The 16,023-nt window shown below is 31.9% G+C and overlaps 1 protein-coding gene across 3 annotated transcripts in view; it reads left to right on the top strand.

Moving 5' to 3' along the window:
• The window catches only part of LOC132931001 (CUGBP Elav-like family member 2), a 110,169-nt gene that overhangs the window by 16,791 nt on the left and 77,355 nt on the right, over positions 1-16,023 (top strand). For all 3 annotated transcript variants that reach the window (XM_060997166.1, XM_060997164.1, XM_060997165.1), the window contains exon 2: positions 1,053-1,575. In XM_060997166.1, the coding sequence (XP_060853149.1) occupies positions 1,403-1,575 (173 nt within the window). In that variant the 5' untranslated portion in view covers positions 1,053-1,402. The remainder of the gene's footprint in view (positions 1-1,052; positions 1,576-16,023) is intronic.

The following is a 16,023-nucleotide window of genomic DNA, read 5'->3' as shown; positions in this document are numbered from 1 at the left end:
ATCGCGATCCGACAATATATTATATATTCGTATAAATTGCAGTGTATATAATATATACGTGTTGTATATATATTTATTATATGTGCCCGCCACACACATTCACGCGTGCAGACTTATAAGGATACGGCATCGGTTACGGTGGCGGCGAAGGAAATATTATTAGGTCCTGCAGGACTTGTATTTATTTGTCATTATTTCATTTTTATTGTCGTGGAAACGAAGAGGAAAAACGTGTGACTACGGTACGGCGGTGACGATAAAAATTGGGCACATACAAATAAATAAATAAATAAATAAATAAGCAAACAAACAAATAATAAAGTCCCCGTGTTCTCCGCTGGAAAGACAGAAAAAATATAAAAAAATAAAAATAAATACCTCGAGAGTGTGCGCCTCCCATCCGGCCCGCTGTTAAATTCTCGAGGGATCTCGCGTATGCGATAAAATCAAAAGCAATAAAACTTTACTATTGGGACATCATTTTTTTTTTTTAACTTTGACCGCGTTTACAGTTATCAGACTCTAAATCTGATGGTTTTAACCCTGTCCCTACCGTATGTGTCCCGGGGCTCTCTCATTCCGTCGTCGTGATGACGCAGGCACACGTTGGTCGTAGACAGTCCTCTATAATATGGTCGTTCGGTATTGTTACTGTTATCGTGTACTTAATAATATCATAATATAGTTTTGGTGGCGCGCTCTTTGGTATTTTATAACATATGCAACGCATCACAGGCTCTCTATAATAAATGTAATAATGTTTTATTTTATTATTATTGTTTTTTTTTTATTCGTTGGTCGCGAAATTAGCTATTCGTTTGACAGTTATTGGCAAAAATGTTGTACATATCATGCATACACAGTCCTCGTATAATAATATAGCTGTAAACGTCAATGTTTAGTATATATAGTATATGGGAAAAATTTGCGTCGGCTTTTGGTTCACGTAATATAAACATAATAAAATAATGATAATGATATTATAATCAGATTTCGAATAGAACTTTTTTTGAAATATAGTTTTAAAATATTTTATTTTGTTTTCTCAACAGGACGTCCAAAGTACGAGAGCATAACACCTTCGTCGTCGCCTTATTCTCCATCTTCTTTTTCGCTAACTACTTTTCCATTTTGCCTTCGACGGCTATGGTGTTCGAAATTTAAACGTTTATTGTGCTATAAATTAATATTTATTGTCGTCATTATCGTTTTAAAAATCTATCTATGCGCCTCGTCGATCTTGGTTAATCTAATTTCTAGTGCTCAACTCGTGTACAACGTACCGTGACTTCGTCGCTCGCCAATCGCCAAAGTCGTGTCCGTCCGTTCGCCCATCCATCCGCCGTGAATCTGTAGAACTGGTGCCGGAACTCTAAGTTCGTACATCCACGACGTCAAGCTCATGAGACCCGATTGGCCAGCATCCCGGAACCCGATCGACATGTTACACACGCTAAACGCGTTGGCCGCCAAATTATCACCAACGCAAGTCCAGAACGTCGACGGCAACGCCAATAGGATAGCCGTCGCTGCAGCCGCAGCCGCCACAGCTCTTACCACTTTAAACGGCAACAGGTACTTTTACGAATAACATAGGCAACAAAACATGCACGATTTCGTGTATTTTTTTTTTTACATTATTTGATTTTTTTATTTGACCTCCACCTGGGACAGGCGAGTTTATGTGATATCGCCGTGTCGTATATGTCTTTTACGGTTTTATTTTTATTTCCGTCCCTGGATTAGGGGAATTGGACGCCCACATTGATGGTAATAACTTCATAACGAAGCGCGTTTCATTCGGTTTTATAATCAAAAAGATTAACAGTCGCCAGACAGCCATCATCCCGTGTCGTTCTTGTACATTATAAAGCTTTCTGTTAAACAATGGTCGCTATTATTTCTTAATGCGTTTAATTAATTTTTATTTTATTATCAATAATACCTTTATAGTGTTTTTTGTTGAATAAACGTGAGTTATTTTTTCTATCTTTGTTAAAATGTAGTGTAAATTAAGTATTTTTCTTTTAAAAAAAAAGATATTTTTAATAAACTATAAGATCATACGATGTAGATAAAGTCAGGGACAAATATTTTGTTACACATTTCATTGTACTCTAAAGCTTTATTTTAAGTAGTAAACTATAATCATAATCATTGAAATGGTACGATCGCGAAAGAAGGGATAATTTATGAGCTAGGGAGTAATTTATAAATTGCAGGCAACCACCGGTTAAGGTGAAAAGTGGAAAACCTAGTAAAATTATATTAACGTGATAGGTATTTAATAAAAAACAATATTTTACCATCGAATACAAAACTTTATATTACCTATAAAATTAGTCAATAATCTACGTTACTGCGCATCAGGCAAACAGTTTAATTGAAATTAAATATTGATAATAAATGTACAAAATAAGTAAAATTCAATACAAATATGAGCAATTTAAAAAAAGTTTAAACCATTTTTATATAATATGATAAACTAATAAGTGGATGTATAACTTTTGATGGTTCTCTAGGGATGATTCTTATAAGGAAAAAAAACCATATTCAAAATTGTAGTTTATATTTTTACTAAGATGCATATTTACCTATAGCGTTGTTTATTGATACATTATAGTACGTTCTTCGAGAGAGAAAGAGAGAGAGACTAATGCATTTTCTAAAATTCCTCGTATATCCCTCGGATATTTGGTATTCGTGACGACGACGACGACGACGACGACGAATAGTATACGTCTGACCATTTTTGGACGTGGGTTATTTGTGGTCGGTGATAACCAAGGAGGGATGGTAGAGAGGTTATGAAAGGTTAGCCGAAAGGAAACGAAGAATATGGAAGTAGGAAGTAGGGTCAGACTGTGGGATGGCTAAACTAGTACACATGCGTGTGTGTGTGTGTGTGTTGCGTTTCGAGAATTCAGACGCAGAATATGAATATATCATGAGTTTGACCAATGGCTGGCAGGAAATAAGGACGACGCAAATGAAAGCATTGAAAGCCACCTTTAGACCACTGTCGACCTCAATACAATATATATATATATTAATATTATATATTATGTATGTATAAACGTACCAGCTTATTATTATTTAGAAGAATAACTGAGTAGTTTAGGTATAGAACAGCACTCTACCGCAACTGCCACCACCACCACTATATCATAATACGATAACACGGCCTTACCTCGCTGAAGTTATTAGTTTTATTTAGATCAATATTCCTCTTCACTGTTGTCGTTGTAGGGGATATTTATTTATGTTTTATTAAATGGTAACGAGGTATTCGCGTGACGCTTAGACCCTTATTCGACCATCGATGGTCACGTCCTAGTTCCATAAATTGTTATAAAGAGGCACACTGCCTGGTCGCCCGTTCATGGAGATTGTGTAGAGTAATGTGTTGCAATATAACAGTATCGCGATCCGCATTAAAATATTTAGATTTTCCCCACGAAGATGTGGACGGAACACGTAAAACGATTGATTAAGCTCTTTGCGCGGCGGGTTGCGTACCGGATAAATCGTACGCAGCAGTTCACACTCCACGGTACACGTGCACAACAGGGTAAGTATCTGCGAAATTTCGACGAATTTACGTTTAATTGGCCCCTTCCGTTCATCAATTATTAGGTGCAGCCCTAAGAGACTAATTCAAATTATTCCCCTCGTGAATGTGCGCAAGACTCACTGATGGAGTTTGTGGTTTACGTTTGTGTTCCTTGTGAGGATTTATATTCTGCGCACTTGTGAACGCTCTTACGTTTCCACTCACTTGCCTTATTACTCCGTCCGCGGTTCACACCCTGTACCTATGCCATCTAGTCGGTTGGTCAGGACGCATTACCGCAACTTCTCCGTGTTCATCTGTTCATTCGTTTTAATTTTTAAACACACTTGACGTGTACGAATTAATGTGGTGTGCCGTATTATAGCTAACAATTTTCACCGAAGACGCGATGTAGTAATACTGTATAAAAAGACAGTGAAAAAAAAACATTTTAGTTGCAAACAGAAAATACCTATAGGAGCATTACGTTCACTAAAGAAAAAAAAGTGAGTTTAAAATCGCATGTCGCACATCGATGAAAATGATTTCCGCATCACTTCGGATTTATTACCATATTTTTCTGTGTTGTTATTATTATTTTTATTTATTTATTTATTTTGTTAGTCAACTTAATTTTGTACTATTCTATATTGTTTTTCTTTTAATATCATCATAAACTAAACAATATCGTTCATTGTTTTTTCATCAATTTAATTTTTTAAATAAATTGAACAACAATCGACTTATATAATACATTATACATACTCACTTACGTTGATTTATGTCCAAACTAAAATCGAAATAATTTCTTGTTGATTTGTAATTTTGAATTGTTATAATTTAATTAAGGCGTATTTTAAAGTGTACGCAATGGTTGTTTGTTTGCTTATACTATTCTATTTCCTTAGACACGGTCAAATATTATGTGGTTTCAGCGCCTTGGATCAGTGAGGTTAATTGATTTTGACTTTCGTTTTTCTCCTTTACCAATAACTGCCTGCATTTTATTATGCTCCCGTCAATTCAAACATTTTATCGGGGATTTCGCTGTCAACTCAATTACTCTCCTGTCGTCGTAGTATTCGTTGGTGAATACTGAATTTAAAGGATTCGTTGGTACATTTACACACGAAATGAAAAGGTTTCGCGGGGATTTCACGAAAACCTAAAACCGATCGTTTTCAATCTGACGAACACGACGTAGTAGCGTAGGGGTGATAGCGAACCGTACAAAATAAAATATACTGTCGGAGACCATTGAATACAAATTAATTTACTACCAGATCCTGTAGATTAGTAAATATTGGATTCTCTTGTCAAAGGATATAAGAAAAAAATTACCGTAACAATAGTCTATATTACTCGTCCTTTTATAACGATAAGCCTCTACAAAAATCTTGATGATCGATTTTTACAATGCTTAAGACAAACTCGTGCGGTATACACATCACACGAAAATGTTGAGCTAAATGTGTGATATAAATTATATTGCGTACTTAGAAAATTGAGTACATTGTACGATCAATAATTATTATCATTATTTTTGAACATTTCACTAATAATACCGTGCAATGTCTTTTTTCCTCACTATTCCAACCAGAAACGTTTGAAATATAATTCACTCATTGGACAACACTGTTATTTTAAGGTTACAGTAGGTTTCCTTCGTGTACAGTGTGTACACCCAATGCCCCCTTTGCAAATAAAACCAGCCAAAAGTTTAATATTCTGAGTAAAACCAACCTTTGTTTAACCGTACGTATACGTTCGCACCTCTTTGATTACACACAGCTCAAATTTAATGTAAATACGCCTGTTATTATATGTACAAACACACGGAAAGAGAACTCGATTATGTGCGTTTCGCGTGCATTTGTTTTCGAGAAGTTCGTAAGATAATTTCGAGATTAGACTCGTCTATATATATTGTAAACACATTCCGTAAGTACGTTTATTAATACCGCACTATTTGTTGATTTCAAAATCAGAGATGGTTCAGATCAATTATTAAACAATATAAGTATTGGATTTCATTTATAATCATTACCCATTATGAATATGAATTATGATTATTAGTTATAACTATTATTAAATTAAATTAATTTTGTTTATCACGATACTTTAGTGTTGAACTAATGGTACAATGGCTAAAATTAAACTACGGGTTAAATGATTATTTAAACGCGATATCTCATTAGACACGAATAAAAGCAAATGATAATTTATTGTTTTAGTGGTATAAATGTATAATATCATATCAGTTTAACTTAAATGTTATTAAATATTTGATTAAATACGGAATCATTATTAAGTTCAAAGTTATTTAGGTTATAAGACAATACAACACCCTTTTAGTTATATTATTATTATTTTTACCAAGTGAAATTCCTCAAACGTGATTTCTTAAAATATTATAATATTATAGCCTTGTCAATTACAGCTATTGTGTGTTGTATTTCATACATATTGATTGATATCAGATGAATATCAAATAATTAACTTGTAATACAACACCACACTTGCAATGAACATAAATTAATATATTTCATGTTTTTAGATATTTTTATACTCATTAAATTCTACTTAAAAATCTCCTTGAAGAATTTTTTCCCTGTTTGGAAAGTCTGTTGATGGTGAAGACTGTTAAGAGTATAATAAATAATAATACATATTGTTGTTGTTCGTTTTTGGACGAAGACGTGCAATGATTGGTTAACAGTGAATTATTAAAAATACACACTCGCAAACGGCGCACATACCGTGTTATGTATAATAACATGAATTTGCATATTTTCCCCAGCACGGTCCTCAGAAATCACTAAAACGTATATCGCCGTAGAATGCCAGTCAGGAGAGCCTTTGGCGGAATGAGCTGCATCAACCGCACGATTTATAGTACCTATTATTATGATGACTTGGAGAGAACATAATGAATTATACTCCAGTTGAGTATTTTTGCTGTCGTTTTAAAGTCTTATAGAATGGCGCTAAGGGGACGCATACGCTATGTTTAATGGAAACTTCTCCTACTCCAACCTCTCTTTGCTGCATATATCTCTCATTTTCTTATCTCAGTGTTCTTCTGCAGATCGAAAGTCTCTCGGGGACTCCGATGAAAATTGTTGTGTATGATACGGCTCGCGCGTGCGTATTACGAAACCCAGGCTTTGAGCTCAAAGCAGATAAAAACTACTGATTTTTTTCAGCCTCCTTTGTCGTTTGTTATTCTCGCGAATTCATTAAATAATGTCATAAACATAAATAATCTGTTTAATATCGCAGTTTGGTTTCTTAGCAAGCTTATTTTTCTTCTGAGAATAAAACATTATAATAATCAACTAAAAAATGTAAAATCTTTTGCTTGGATTTTTATGTACCTAAGTTATATACTAAAACACGTGCAATGCGCATATGTAGAAATTAAGGTTAAATTACTGTTAAAACATTTAAATTAAATTCTTATACTATTAATCTCACAGTACGTAATTTGTTTAGAAACAAAAAAGTACACGGGCACCTAAAGTTATTTCTCTCTAATTAATTTCACTTTGTGTTTCCATTTTAATATGGTTTTTATTTTTGTTTTTTTTACCTTCAAGTTTCAAAACTGTTGACCAATATATTATGATTAAATGATAAATATTATTACTTTTAGTTTTAGATTTGTGTACTTTTTGCTAGTTCTTTTGATACAAAATATGTTTCTATCCGACAACCTAGACTTTTGAAGCTATTGAAACATTTATGAAAAACATGTTTCGTCGTATGCGTTTTCCGTTGCATTTAAATAATATGATCCTTTTTCCATTAAGTATCCTATCCTTTACCATTGTAACGTGTATATATAGAAACTTTCACGTATTCTATAAACATAATTAAATGATTGATTAATAATGCTTTATACAACGAACCCCGTACGGGCTGGTTGAGTTTTAACAGAAAGCCCAAGTACAGGACAGCGATGACTACGGGTTATGACGGACATTGCCGCGCACGACCATCCCTTTATTCGATTTTCTTTATAGTGTTTATGTCCCTAAATCATTCAAAAGCATTCCAAGCCACTTCACTTATATTATGCGGCAACGGCATTAGCTATATATAGCTAGTTATTGTATTCTCGTGCATCCCGTCTTGCTTATATCCAACAGATTTGTCCATGTAAATGTATTAAGTAAAAACATCAAATAATAAGCTTCACCGACATCGGAGCGAAGGAAATATAACTGATAGAGAGAGAGAGAGAGTATTTCTCAAAAACTTCTGACTAAAAACAGTAAAAACGTAACGTTCGTTAGTAAAATATTATTCCCGATTATTCCCGACGACCTTACACGTTATACATTATCGATTTGCTCGATGCTATACATTATTTTTGGTATAATATAAATTCGCGCGTTCGTCAAACTTGACGTGGTCGCGACGCATAATAATATCATGGCAAAGTAACAGTCGCTGTAGCAGAATCAGGATCAGCAGTATATAGCAACGTGTTAGGTAATTTGTTGATTTTGGACACAGTTGTTGGAACTTTGCCGACGTACATACACACGCACAGATCCGTAGTATATAAGTTAGGTATTAGTAGTAGTAGTAGTAGTAGTAGTAGTAGTAGTAGTAGTAGTAGTAGTAGTAGTAGTAGTAGTAGTAGTAGTAGTAGTAGTAGTAGTATAGTAGTACACATTACGTACGATGTGTGCGGTCGTTGTAGTTTGGATTTTCGAGTAGCAGAAACGGAAAACGATAACGCATATTACGATAATAAAATTGATAACGTGGTAGTATATTTATATATATACCTATTATATATGTACTATAATAATAATATTATAATATTATAATATATATGTATATGTATATATACATATATATGTGTATACCGTATACTATGACTTTATAGTCGTATACGAAAATCTATATCAGCTAGTGTAGCTACCTACCTACGATTTATCCTATCTGTTATTATATTATTATGAATACCACCAACGTTGCCGCATCGTGCATACGTCGTGTTCGAAATGAAAAATATCGAATATCCAATTATGCGATCTCCTGGTAGTGTATTAATAATAATAATGGTTCAGGAAAACTGTTTTAATTGGGACAAGTAACGAAATACTATATATATATATATATATGTGTGTATAATGTATATGTATTATGTATGTTTAATATAAACGAAAATCTGCGCGCGATAGTTTAATGTAATGTAGGCGCCTCTGCCTAACCGGCATACGTACTAAATAATATATATTTTTTTAGTATTAATATTATATTATTACGACGAGTAGGCAGGTACAAATTATTTAATAACGTAAATGCATGCGTTAACGAAGAAAATGTAATAACACGTTGCCATGTTAGAAATCAAAAACCGTAGCCCGGTAATCGTAGTAAACGACTGTTTTTACATTATTCAGCATTTTTGCACATTATATAATGAAACACAATAATAATAATAATTATTTTTTGTTTGTATTTATACATCAAGAGGACAAATTTAATACGTTTATCTTACATATTCGCTAAAAATTCAGTATTTTTTATTTTTATATAGAAATATAAGACCGGTTAATACAATAAAATTGAAATTTTTAATATTAATTAAAGCCTTATATTTAATTAATACAAGTACTTAGAAGACTACTGTTATTAGTTTTGTACACATATTTTATATTTTATTCCTACGGAACCAAATTTGTTTAAATAAAATATTATAAAGTGTTTAATGTCTAATGGTAAGTAATATATAATATATATTATAGTTTAGATTTTTGACCCTATGTATATTTTATACGTATAAGTATGCTGTTTGTGTTGGGTTTCTATGCACGGTTGGTACATTGATATTAGATAATGGTCTAGTATTATAGTATTATACCCATGTTCAATTTTAAAAGTGAGATTATTATTTATGATAATATTTAAAGAAAAAAAGCTTTGTGGAATATTTTTTTCGCTGGTACATTATTAATTTCGCTGTACATGTATTTTATATGGTATCTTGAGTCGTTTTTTAGGATGATTTTTAATATTATATTTTTCGTTTTGTTTAATAGGTTATCGCTATTTTATAAATAGGCGCCTCTTCGTATAGAAATATCATAATTAATTCTAGATTGTATTAATGCTTGATACAGTAATACAGTATTATAATTTACTTAAGTTCTTAGATATCAATATAGTTTTTTGAAAGCGTTAATTATTTTTATTTTTAACATGATTTGTTACGAGGCTTAAGTGATTATTCTATTATGATTTATGATTATGGTAAATTTCTATACTTAAAAATGTAATTGTCTAAATATTTTAATAAAAGTTTAGTTTTACATGCATTTTGATTTAAACAATAATAATTATCATAATATTACGCATGAATACTACATAGATTTGTTAGTTGTTATATTTAATGGAACAGAATATTAACCTCATCTCAAGACTGAGCCTTAACAAAACATACCGTATTGTCTGCTTATCTAACTACGGTTAACCATGTATATTAAAATAATTAATTCGGTTCATAATATTATTCATATGCATAAAAAAAATACGTAGTTGATAGAGTGGTCCCTTATTTGAGTTACACCACATAATATTGAAGTTTCTTGACTTAATTCATTGTTTACTCGATATTTAATAAAATTATTTTCGTTAATACCATAACATAATAATATAATGTTGTTACTATACATCTGTACTAAGTACATATACACACACACACACACACACACATTTTCCAACCTTTGGTATGCCGTACCAAAGGTACATTGTGACATTGCGGTAGCAGCGGCAGTAGTGGTGTTGGTCCACGCACGTAATTGCTTCATTTTTGAACGTTGATTAATACCTATTCTAATAAAAAAATGTTTATTATAGTGATAAGTACACTTCTATATTTATACTACGGAAATAATTATATGTACGTCGATACGGTCAGCTATATATTGCGATTAGACATTGTATCGTTTTTCAGAAAATATATCGAGAATAATATTATTGCTTTGCTGTCATCGATGTAAGGTACACAATGGTAATAGTATAGCTGCAGGGCGAGCGGTAATAATGATCGTGTCGGATGACTGCCGTTGCCTGTAGACTTGTATTACGCACATAGCTATATAGTCCAAATCTGATTCATCTACACGTATGCGCACCAAACATTTTGCAAGCTCATCAGACACCGGTCGGTGCGTTATATATCATCGTTTATGATATTTAAATTTCATAATAATTGATATATGCATAGGTTATTTTGTATTTTGATATAAATATGAGTTTCCCAATAAATATGTTTTTGATGGTTGTGTTAGGTAAGCTGTAGGTAGGTATTACATGTACTCGCGGAATAATGATATTCTTGTTCGGATGTTGTTTATTTTTTATTTATTTGTTTGTTATTGAACGAAAATACCACAAATCACGATAACGTACAGACTACCGGAATACCGGTGTTGCATTGCTAGATAAATTAATTAAATAAAAAACACAGTATGCGCCCGTCGCAAAACCATAAAAACAATTAGCGGCTATAAAACGAAAATCGCGTCAAACGCCTGCAACCATTGTATAATAATGTTGTTATACTCGTAATATCAGGCGATGTTTAAAAAATGGTATTTTATGAGCGCCGATAGTGATGGTGAAAACGTGACGTCTTAGCAATATTGTTCTCATAATGGTTTATGATTTGTTCGTGAATTTTCATTGACTCGGTTTTTCAAATAATATTCATTTCATTCGGTCGTCTGCGCCACCGTACTTAATCTAATAATTTACCGGCGTGTGTGACCTCGGCCATTACAACGTTCTAAACTATGACGCAATTATCTAATCTGTAGTAAGTAGGTACTATACACTACGCGGCGGTACGTGTTTATTACATATTTCTGTAATAAATTAATATATTTTTGTTTTCAAAGTAGACGCCAGTATTGGGCTCGCGCCCATTATCTAATTTTTAGTTCGATTTATGTAGTGGTATCACTGACGCATAGTGTTTCGTTTTTTCAAAATGTCGATTTCAATCGTACATATATCGTACAAATGAAGACGTCAGAAAGTTTTTGCATCGTCGGTTTGACGGCACACATAAATATTGCACTGACGATCGCAATAAACTCGCAATATCCACACATATTATCGTTTCGTGCCTTTAAAGAAGCGCCGTCCCAGGTACTTATATGATGTATATCGATTATCGACACGAAATATCGCAAGCCCTGTGTAGTATTTTCTGCCACCGGGACGAAGAAATTACGCGAAAACTCCCGACGCCACAAAATCATAATACAAAATCGTATTATGTTAAAACGTATTTTTATCGATGACACTGCACACATTTTTTATATTACGGATGCATATCAAAGCGACTATACGCTCGTGGCTAATTCGTCATTGCATTGTGCACAGCGGTGACGTCTTTTGCGCGAGCTTTCCTCACAATATAAAATGTACAACGTCGCGACACGATTCGACGTTCGTCTCTGTTATTATGTTATTTCATTCTAACGTGTATAATATTATTGTCCGACGTTTCAAAGCGAAACAGCGGTTCCACGCGAAGTTCCTGAAATATATATTATTTAAGCGGTGTATATGCGTTATAATAATGTGTTCGGCTAGACGGCAAGAAATTTCGTCCCTCTTTCTCTAAATAAAATATACGAACCGAAGGAGGAGTGTATTATAATAATATATAGTTGTGTACAGTCGTATAACGGATAGTGTATATATTATACAATGCGTTTTATGTGGAAAACTGAGTCGTTTCCTTTTTATTATTATATGGTTTACCAAAATCAATTTTTGCCCGAAATGCTGGCCGCGAATTTTGTTGAACGTATATTTATATTATTATCATGTCGCTGACAAGTCGATTCGTAGAGGTGGACTTTTTTATGTAAGCGTTTTCTGGTTAAATCCAATGACGGGGTTTCTGGTTTCGTCGGTACGTGTACACAAGCGTTTAAACCTATATTTTGTATACATGTACTGCTGTAAGAGCTTAAATTACCCATTTGGTACGGCGCAAGCACAATACGCGATGAAAAATAGTCATATTGTTCCGATCGGCCGCAGCAACGCTCATATTGTACAAAATAATAATATGATGTCGAAACAAAAATGGTTTATTTTAATTAATTAATTATTTATTATAATCATTGTGTTTGTCGACATTGTGGTTTCTCCGCACACGAGCCCGTTGAATATTTTACGTTTAGTACCGGAACGAATAACATTGCACGTCGATCGATAATGACTAATGACCGCTGTTCCGCGTATAAAATTTATATTACCGGTCAATTAAAACGCACGTTGTGTATCAACCGTAAAATACATATTATTACAACAGTAATAACAAAATTTAAGTGCACTGTCAATCATGGACCGCATTGATAGGTCAACAGGAGGAGGAACGGGTCATATGCTAGTCACTAGCAAACGGTTTGGCTTCGGTTCGACTAGCACAGTATAATATAATATTACATTTTACGATGCAATGTGGGCTACTCAAATGATTATCAATTATCATTATTATTATAGCACCTACCTACTTAAGTTTGTGTTTTATATAATGATCTAACATCATAACAAATAATAACAATATTGTATTACACTCGAATCTTCTTTTGTATTTGATAAACTCATATCAATAATCTAGAAGTGTTGCATTAATGTAATTATTTTGTTATCGCGGTTGCAGTTTAATCGTAAATAATATGCATAATTCATCATAATCACGTGATGGCTTCGTAAAATATTTGTTTTTACTTTAGTCTTATTCAAAAATTATTCAAATATTTTTTTAATTAGCATAACGTTTTTTTCAATTCTTAATTTAATTTTTTTTTTTTTTACGAAAACTTTTTCTGTGGTTAGTATCTAACTCAACATTATAAGTATGTCTGCTTTTTATACTTTCTAACCAGTCGCATTTGCTAGCAATTAATATGCATATTAAAATAAATGTATTATTATTTGTACGATGTAAGTGGTAATCAAGATTCGCATAAAAATAGTAATTTTACGAACAAAATGAGGGACATCTATTTGGATTTTAAACACATTTACACATTTACGCGTCTATATTAAAATAGATTCCCGCCGTATAATAATATATCGTAATTAATATAGTGCTATTAAATTAACTCATTACCTAGTTTTAATTTTGTTTTTGTGCCATCTATGGTAGTAATAATTTTAAGACCATACTTCAAACTCAACACAACGTATAGATACAACTTTTAATACGACGTTATGATGCTAGATAGTCCTAAAGTATTTATGTCACGTAGTCAAAAGGGGGAAAAAACTATCCGTTATAGCTAAACATATCCTTTACTCGATTTTTGAACTTCGTAACGTTGAGTTGAGGGGATTTTTAAAATCTAATTTTAGTGGTCATCTTTACGCGATCGTTCAATAAATCTTCAGTCATCGAAGAAAAAAATACTTGTAGGTATAGCTAAAAATAATTTTGCATCAAAAGCTCGAATTTGCACAAATAACAACCAAATATTCGTTTATATAAACAGTTACAAAGAAAAGAGTTTTTGAATCATATTTTATTTAGGTTGTTCCACAACATCGTTTGTTTAAAATTAGCTCGAATTTTTTTAACTCGAAAAATTATTATAAAAAATACGAGTTTTTAGTCTTATAATTACATTAATAAACTGTAGTTTTTGTGTTAACACGCTGTTTGTCAATTTATATATTCATTCTTGTTTTTTAAAACTAATTTCAAATTTACACGGAATGTGTGTTTTAAAATTATTTTTTATTATCATTAACGCTATTTTATATTTAATAATAGTTATTTCCCCTCTCCAAAGTACGATGAGCTGTAGTGAGAGTTGTCTGATCTCTGATGTATATTATTATATTTTTCTCTACGTCTTTGTATGTCTCTATTCGGTTATGAATATCCACGCAAAGGGGTGTTTTCTCTACAAAAGGACTTTTTCGTCAGCCCCGTAATTAAAAATATCACGTGACACCGCTGGAGTCTTAATCAAAAATGTCGCTTGTAAATTAATGCGCACAAACAACACGCTGGGGAAAAAACTAAAAAGAAAAAATAATAACGTCTCTACCAACGCCAATTGGCATCTGTTTTTATTTTTACGAATTTCACTTTATTTTATTGTGTTGTCTATATCAAAAAAAAAATTATTGTTTTGTTTCTAGACATTAATCGAACATTTCGTTTTTATTCGAATATATCAAAATGTGGGTATAATAACATAATGTGCATCCAGTTATTTTACTGAACAACAATACCTTAACGAATTGTCAAGTTCTCATTTATGATATAAATATTATATTTTGTTAACGTTCTTGTGGTCATGGTACAAACTTACTAATATTTAGATTAGAGATGTAATTAATGAAAACGTGATATATAATATACTTCCATCTACACATATTAATATTATTTAGCTTATTTTATCTAAACAGTGTTCACCAATGTCTAAAGAAATGAAATGATGACATTTTTAATAAATAAAAAAATGTATACATCGTAGATATGGGATGATGTTTGTCCAATTATAGTATACTCAGCATGTTAATCGGATAAGCCTAAGGGTTTGTTTTATCTCGTTTTTAATACCAAAAAAAGTTTATTTTCTATTTTGCTTTCATCCTTTCTAATACAGGTTGACACTGGATTTTATAGTTTATTGATTAACTTCACCCTTTTTTTAGTATACATCTCTGAGATTTTAAAACTTGGTATTTTATCGTTTTCATTATGATCAGTCACGTAGAATTTTTTTTTTTTAAATGATGGAATTAAAAAAAATCTGACGTGAAACTTTTTTGTTATTTTTACAATTAGTTTTAAACCTTTTATTTAAAATTTTGTTTATTTTCTTTAATAAATCTGATCGATTTTCGAACAATAAATTATATTTTCCATTGGTTAGGTTTTCATTGATCTTATATCTCATATATATTTGGAACAAAACGTAAAACTTTAAAATGAATAAACAATATCCATTAAAACCATATGTAATTTATTTTTAACAAAATGTTTCAAATATTCGTATTTTTAACACAATCTTCCTCGTTATTTATAATATGTGGATTTTAACAACTTAATTTATTTTGATGTTTCAACAACAAACTGAAGTACAATGTCTTATTATTCAAAATAAATATTGGTTTTTTTGTATATTTTCAATATCGATTTTGTGCTCCACAACAGAAAAACATATAATATGAATAATGTCTATAAATCTGTATAGGGTGTACTTAAAAAAATGCAAAATCAGAAAACCCAATAACCCAAGTTCAACACAAACACATATTATAATATCTTAAGACCATATTCTATTAACCACTTGGAATAATAAAAAATAAAAAAAATTTATCTTGGCTTCGTTTTAACAGATTACATAAGCATTTTGTGCACTTGCCACTGAGTTCTGTATAATAGGGTTTCGTTGAATACAAATCATATGCCT

The sequence above is a fragment of the Rhopalosiphum padi genome, chromosome 4 (genome assembly GCF_020882245.1).
Source record: "Rhopalosiphum padi isolate XX-2018 chromosome 4, ASM2088224v1, whole genome shotgun sequence".
In the NCBI taxonomy this organism is placed as follows: domain Eukaryota; kingdom Metazoa; phylum Arthropoda; class Insecta; order Hemiptera; family Aphididae; genus Rhopalosiphum; species Rhopalosiphum padi.
The sequence above is the reverse complement of the archived record's forward strand: the minus strand, read 5'-3'. Positions and strand labels throughout refer to the sequence as shown.